Raw genomic sequence first — 7,793 nt, forward strand, 5'->3', positions numbered from 1 at the left:
CCTCACCAATATGGAGAAACCCCGTCTCTACTAAAAATACAAAAAAATTTAGCCAGGTGTGGTGGCAGTCTCAGATCACCTGAGATCGGGAGATCGAGACTAGCCTCACCAATATGGAGAAACCCCGTCTCTACTAAAAATACAAAAAAATTTAGCCAGGTGTGGTGGCAGGTGCCTGTAATCCCAGCTACTTGGGAGGCTGAGGCAGGAGAATCGCTTGAACCCGGGAGGCGGAGGTTTCGGTGAGCCAAGATCATGCCATTGCACTCCAGCCTGGGCGACAAGAGTGAAACTCCATCTCAAAAAAAAAAAAAAAAAAAAAAAAATGAAGTTGTCCAGCTGGCTAAGCGAAGCAGGCGAAAGTGGAGGTGTTCTGACGGAGCTGGAGCGGAGGGCCCTGGGGACAATCCAAGGAAGCCTGGGCTCTGAGAGGTAATGTGAAAGTCACTAGGCCAGTCAATCCTTTTGTTTGACAGAGCCCCTACCTGAAGCCCAGAGAGAGCAGTAACTCACCAAACAGCACACAGAGTCTCAAAGGACCAGGACTCCAGTGGAGCTAGGGCCTGTGACTCCTAGTTTGAACTCCTTGTTAATTAAACGAATCTGGCCCTGAAAGTAATCCTGAACTCTGAACTGCAACCATCTACTTTACAATCCATGTGCTCTCCTAACTATAGTTTAGGATTGGTTTCAGCTGAAAGTGGTATTAAATGGCAGGTAATATTAGGACATACGTAACCACTGGCGGCTTCTCTTCTGAAGACCAGGGACTCCTCAGCCCAGTACCCCAGGCTGCCCACACCCTGCGATCCTGGTGCCTTTGCTGGCATTGAGTGCCCTTGCAGCTGAAACCCAGCCTGGTAAGTAAACACGGTGAGTTTACTCAGCTCCAGGTAAGTTCCACCCATTCATTCCCGTCCCCTCCTCCCTCACATTCCTCTACCCACAAAGCAATGCTTCAAACTGGAGGAAGACCTAACTTTACAGCATTCATTCAAATAGACACAGTCCACAGTCCATGCAAACAATGTAAGCAGCTGTCAACTGACCTTCAGAATATGGGGCCTTCCCATGAGGCAGGAGCCTGTGGACTGGGATGGAACAGCTTGCCAAGCCCTTCAGCAGAGCAAGAAAGAGAGGGCCACCTCCCACCTTCCCTGAGTGCCCTCCCATGCTAAGGCTCCAAGCTGAGGCAGAGGCTTGGGACCACTGAACCTTATGAGCTCAAGATCATGTCAGCCACCCTCCCCCAGGCACACAGGTGAGATAAGAACAGCATCTTCTCACGCCACCCACTTTTCTGAGGGATATTCTGGCATCAGCCACAGAAATGACTTGAAGACTTATATGGAAGATGGGACAGGATGGGACGACATGAGTTCCCCTCCTAGAACCACTTTCCGGACTGGGAGTGTCCACACTCCAGGTCGGCCAGGCCAGATTGTCACATCATGCCCCTCTCTTCCTCCTCCTCTTCACTCACTCCTCACAGGCCCCTTCCCTGGTTCCCCTGCCCCTCCCACTCCCCCCATGTCCGTGTCTCTCAAGGTCCTTCCAGCCTCTTCTCATGATGGGCTGTTTCTGGAGAGTTCCACCCAATTCCAGAGCTTCTGCAACTGCCTGGCACCTGTGCATCTGAGACCTCCCACCCAGATCGTGCACTGGAGCTCTACACCACATTTCCAATTGCCTCCAAGATGTCAGCCCCTCAATGTCCTCGTAGACTCATAAATTCCAAACTCCAGTGATGCGGACGCTCCTCCTTCCTAGCTCTCTTGCCCCTCATGTCAGAAGCCTGGGACAGTGCTGGATGCCCCCCGTGTCTCCACCCCAACAGCCCAACGGTCACCAGGTGCTGGAAAAGACTGCCTTTTAAAAGCTCTCTCCTGTCAGCCCCTGCCCACCAGCCCCCTTGCCATGGCCATAAGTCAGCCCCCAACCCTACCCCCACCAATCTTCTCTCGACTGGTGCAGCAGCCCCCAGGGGCTTCCTCAGCCAGGCTGAGCACCAGGTTTCTTTGAACAGACAGACTCTCTCAACTGTACTTGATTGGAATTCCTGTGGGTGGGGCCCGGCAAGAGAAAAGCTTTGAAAATCAACCCCCCATGGGTTTTGAGGAAGAGCCAGTCCTGGACAACCAGCATTTTGGCTGATTTTCCTACTCAGGCCTCACCCTCTTTTCAATCCACCCTCTGCCTGTGGTCACCCAAAACCACTAGCACTTTCTGGAACATGGCAGGCCTTCTTTGGCTTTCTGCTGTGTACTTCTGTTCCTTCCACCTTGGCCCCACCCATCCTCTCCCCATCCATGAGCAAACAGCTCTGAATAATGTGGAGTAGCTGGACACAGTCCTCATCCGGGCACTCTCCTTGCCGCTTGCCATCTAGCAGAGCTGATGCTTTCCCCTTGAGCGCTCTCTGCCCCGCCCCCAGGTATCTGGGCTGCCTCCCATCTCCCCCACTGGCATTTGAACTTCAAGAGCCTAGTCTTTGTGCTAGGAATCCAATGCAATGACTTCCCATAGCTAGCACTCCATAAACAACTTTTGAACAAAAATTCAAATTCCCAGTGGTTCAGTTCCACCAGTTAAAGACTAAACTTAGGATTTCAGTCTTTTCATCCCTTTTTTTCTCTTTGAACTACCCATACATAATACAATGGATACATTTAATTTTCCAGAGTTGTTAATGATATATAAAAGTCTAAAAACTATTTAGAATTAGCCAAAGTAAAAAAAAAAAAAATCATTACACTGAACTTTGACCTCATTTTAGACAGGGGCCCTGGACTGCTAGTCAAGACACTTCTTTTGACCTTGCACATCTGAGTTTCAGCAGACTTCGAAGATATTTGTGAGTTCCTCTTGCACAAGTGAAAGAAACAGATGGTGGAATGACTGTAGGGAATCTGTCACTAAACAGTCATAACCTGAGTTCTAATTAATGAGCAAAGAGCAACCTTTAGAAAAACAAAAAGGTCTCCAGAGGCATGCCACAGAGCTCTACTGCCTCCCCTTTCATTCAACGCTTTCACCAGTATCGTAGATGAAAAAACAAAACACATGTATCAAATAAGCAGATGAAATGATTGATTAGCTAAAGATGATCAAGATTCAAAAGGTTTTTACAAGCTTCAGAAACGCTGGGCGCTAAATAAAATGGAAAATTTTATAGGGATAAATGTAAAGTCTGTATTTAGGTAAAAAAAAAAAAAATCAACTGTATTATGATAGCATCCGTATTCGAGTAACCTTTATTAAGCATTATGTGTCAGGTGTTGTGCTAAGGATTTTACACGCATGAATCTTCATAGTGACCTCCTCAGCTGGTAAGCACGATTCAGTCCATTGTACTGGTGTGGAAACTCAGGTTAAGTAACTTGCCCAGTATCACTCAGTTCGTAAGGGGCAGGACCAGGACTTGATTTGACCCACCAGGGGCCGAGCATGTACCAGCTCTGCTGAAAGTACTAACATAATGCCAGGATGCACTCAGGGATGCTCACAAGAAGTTGCACCGTACTCATGGCTGAGTAGACCACGGCTAGAGAACAGTGCCACTAAAATGGGCATCAAGGTGTGAAAATTCACCCAGAGGAAGGTGGCCTGGATGCTGAGGGTCTCAAATGATGCCGTCAGAGAAAAGGTTGGTGGCACTGTCACTCTCTGTCCTACCCACCCTTCCTCCTGAGCAGCTGCCACGCTCTCTGGGCTGTCTTCCTTCTCTGTCAGTATCTCTGTGCCTTCAACTCCTGCCACTGCGGCCTCGGGCGCTCACTCCTTTCCAAGGTTAACCCGTGCCTGGTGCCTTTCTTACATCTTCAGACCGCAGTCCTCTGCCAGTTTCCTCCCTTTAGCGGGTCATGTCAGGGTCTCCCTTTCCCCTTCACAGTTCTACCTAAACAGAAACGATGCCGGGGACCAAACCTAGTGGCCAAACCTAACGACCCATCCCCAGCCTTCATCCTTGTTGACTTCTCTGCAGCTACTAGAAAAAAAGACCGTCCAATCTTTAGGCAGTGATATATGTGGTCTTTTTCCTTTGTTTGCATATTTTATGTTTATCCTCATACAGTATATACAATTGTTGTGCCCCATTTTTCACATAACCATGTTTTCATGTTAGGAACTCTTCAGAAATAGTACTTTTAATGGCTTCGTGCTGTTTTATCATGTGAGTCTTCCATAATTTACTCAACTTTCCCCCTCTCGCTGGACACAGGAATTGGTTCCAATTTAGTTATTATAAGGAATAATATAAAAAAGCAGGTGTCAGGAGAGGTAGCTAGAAAGTGGATGAACTTCCCATAAGCCCACTGTGTGTGGGGAAAAGGTCAGATCCCTTGAAGAAGAGGAAGACCATAAAGGCGGTTGAACGAAGGTGGTGGTGGTGAGAGACACTAAGAACATAGGTTTTCACCTCTGGCTCCATCACTTGTATGTTACCTTAGCAACTTACTTGACCCGAGCCATTTCTGAAAGTGTGAGATCATCTAACACACAGAGTTGTTTATTCAGATTAAACAAGAGAGGGCACATGAAACTCTGAGGATGGCATCTGGTACATAGAAATAAAAATAACCACCATCCATATCATCGTCTCCATGGTCCTAGCTATTTCTGTAAGCAGAAACGTTCAGTCATGCACACAGGTGCACAACAAACACTTACGAAGCCCCCACTGTCCCCTGCTCACTGAAAGTTCTTGGTCAATGGGGGAGACAGAGGGTTCACGAGCTGTTAACAGGCAATATGGAAGGCACCATGTGGAGGGGCTGGCTGCAGAGGCTTTCTCAGAAGAGGTTCTGCACAAATTGAAGGTGGAAGGTGCAGGTGCCGTGGGCAAAGGTGACAGACAGAGCCTCGGACAGGTGGAGTTCTGTGCACCAAAGTACGCAGTGGCGACGTGCTGGCAAGGCATTGAGGGAATGGCAAGGAGTTTGGCAGAGCGTGAGTCCAGGTGACGGCAGGGAGACAGGCAGGACCTCGTGGCTGGTCAGTGAGTCTGAATGCAATGGGAGCCTCTAGAGGTGGTTGAGCAGAGAAAGCCAGACCAGCTCTTCTTAGAGAGATTTCAAATAGGGGAACTGCTGCTCTGAACATTTCTAAGGCATGGCCCCTGTAGCTTTTGAAAAGCGATGGATGATTTTACACCTCACCTGGCAGCGACTGCTGCCCTCACCAAGACTTCTCCTGGAGTTCCCTCTTCCCTGTTCCTACAGGGTGCCTCCCAGCAACCCTGTTTGCTCCTCCTCTGGTTGGCTCCATCTCAGCCCTTCTGCTTCCTCTCACTCCTTGCACAGATGCATTTCCCGCTGGTCTGTCCCTGGCCCTCTTCTCTGTCTGCCTTCTCCCACCTTGGTGCGGCCCTCAGTGTCTTGTTGGTTCAGTGACCACCTCTGGGCAGAAGACCCTTGGCAGGGCCCATCCCCTCCCTCTGACACCTCCCACTCTGCAAGCCACCTTCCCTTGGAAGCCCCTCACCCCTTCAACCCCTGCACATACAGAACTTGCCTGATGACTTTTCTAAGAAATATTTCCTCCTCAGGCCACATCCTTCATTCACTCAAGAGCACCACCTTGCTCTCTCTCATACAGACTCTGACCTCAAATGTCATCCTTGGCTGGTCCCTCCAACCCCCACCCCACTCCCCAGTCCGGCCTCTCAGTCTCACCTGCCTCCACCCTCCATGGCCAACACTGCAGCTCTAATGATCTTCTAACAGCTGGAATGACCTGAGAATTCAGCTACGTGACCCCAGCCCCTCTCCTCCACAGCCCAAGGGCGCTGCTGGCATACATAACAAATCTAACAGTCCTAGCACACCACCCTTGATCCTGCCAGCCCCCACTCAAAACCCACACTGGGGAATAAAGCCCCGACCTCGTTCTCTGGCTGCCAGGGCCGTCCCCTTCCCACCTCTGGAACAGACAAAATGGGGGCTAACTGCCTACCAGGAAGGGCGGTGGCAGCCTAGGCACACAGGTGTCCACCTGGACACAAGGTCGGTGGGGATGGCCATTGGGCTGCGTCAGTCTCTGGGATTCTCAGATTCTCATTCCCTTCAAGCTTGTACCTTTAAACTCCTTCCTGTCAGCTTTCCTACGTTGTGCCTGGTACTTACTAGACATTTAATAAATATTTGAGGTTTGAGGCACCTGAGGATGGGGCACTTGCACCTGTGTGCTTCTGCTTCTGGAAATACCCTCACCTCAAACAGGTTCCGCAGCAGCATTTTTCTGTGTCCTCTAAAGTATAGTCTAAGACTAGTCCAAGACTTTTCTTTCACTTCCAGTAAACTGAAGGCTGAAGAAGCGCTGTCGGCTCTCTGAGGGCTCACACTCTCACTGGTTAAAACATTCTAGAACAAAACTAGGGCAATTCAAACACTGTCCATTTAGAACTCCAGTTAATGGAGATGCAATAGAGGAGAAACTACAGTTTGGTTGCTTTGTGTCCAGACTGTTACTAAGTAATCAAAGTAGAACAAAAACGTTTGCTTAAACCATTGAAACAGGATTATTTTCATGACTATCTTTTCTATCTACAGCAAAAGCATCTTTTAAAGTAGAAAGCTAGAGCATATGTCCGGGGAAATGGATGGATTCTAGTCCCACTCGTCTGAATACTGAGGTCTCTAAATTTCTCCACTGGTGTATAGGAGGATCAGGCTTTATGGCTATTCAAACGGATTTTTTTTTTTTTTTCAAAAGTGCTAACACTGTCACACTCTTTATCCAAATAATTACCCAAGCCCATCTCAGAGGGAACGCTGCCCTTCCGAGGTAAGAGGTGGAGCCCTAGCCAGCAGAAAGGAAGTTTCTGAGGAATGCTCTAGTGTTTCCCAGAGTCAGGGTATAGGAAAGGCGCTTTAGAAACTGTAGTGTTTGTACTGTTGCGAACAGTACGGATGTTAGGCAAAGAGCCTACGACTGCAGCTTTTTTTTTTGTGCTCGTGGCCCCTGGGCTCCCCAAGCGCTTGGTGCCACTGCAGTGCCCTCAAGCCTGTGACCCAGGCTGCTTCAGCTTTAGGCATCTGATGAGCCTACATGCACGTTCACGCACTTTGAAGGCACAGAATTCTAGAAAGCAGCCCGAACACTGCTGCCATAAGCTTCTGTGTCAACTCGTTCAAGGGGGTCCCAGGAGACTCGCCGGCGTCTCAGCTTCTACGTCCGCATGGGCAACTCTGATTCCACCCGTGGTGTGGGAGGAAGGGGCCGAGGCGCTCCAGTCCCGGGAGATGGGGACGCACGCGCGACCCCTGGGGATTGGGGATTCTAGGCCCCGAGGCAGGAGCGGCGGAGGCGGCCCCTCCCACAGGGTCTTCCCACCCGCAGGGCACCCAGGCGGGGCGGAGCCAGGAGGGGGCTTACCCGCGGGCAGAGACGGAGTACGTCGGGGCCCTAGAGGGGCGACGCTCGCTCGCGCCCCTGGTCCCCGCGGCCCCTCCGCGGCCCCCAGCGCGCGCCCGCCCGCCCTGCCGTGTCAGGTGCGCAGGTGTGGCCCGGGCGCCAGGTCGAGTCAGCGTTAGCAGGGCCGGCTCCCCCACAGCGCTCCCGGGAGCCCAGCGGACCCTCCTACCTGCGTGTACAGCTCGGCCACCGCCATGGGCAGTGGGGGCCGGGGCCGGGCCGGGGCTGCAGCACGTGCGAGGCTTGGGAGCTGGGCCTGCGGCGCAGAGGCCGGGCGCAGGAGAGACGGGCGCGGAAATCACCGCCGGGCCATCTTGCCCAAAGTTTTCCAATGGCCTCCTGCTCCCGTTCCCGAGTTGGCGGCGAGGGGAGGCGGC

The 7,793-nt window shown here is 51.1% G+C and overlaps 1 protein-coding gene across 3 annotated transcripts in view; it reads right to left on the reverse strand.

The window, feature by feature from the left end:
* Positions 1–7,793, reverse strand: part of MYO5C (myosin VC) — a 103,767-nt gene extending 95,974 nt beyond the window's left edge. For 2 of the 3 annotated variants that reach the window (XM_038009992.2, XM_008016575.3), the window contains exon 1: positions 7,586–7,793. In XM_038009992.2, coding sequence (XP_037865920.2) covers positions 7,586–7,612 — 27 coding nt within the window. In that variant the 5' untranslated portion in view covers positions 7,613–7,793. The remainder of the gene's footprint in view (positions 1–7,585) is intronic. The other variant, XM_008016577.3, reaches the window with a different exon arrangement.

Source organism: Chlorocebus sabaeus, chromosome 26, assembly GCF_047675955.1.
Source record: "Chlorocebus sabaeus isolate Y175 chromosome 26, mChlSab1.0.hap1, whole genome shotgun sequence".
Classification (NCBI taxonomy): domain Eukaryota; kingdom Metazoa; phylum Chordata; class Mammalia; order Primates; family Cercopithecidae; genus Chlorocebus; species Chlorocebus sabaeus.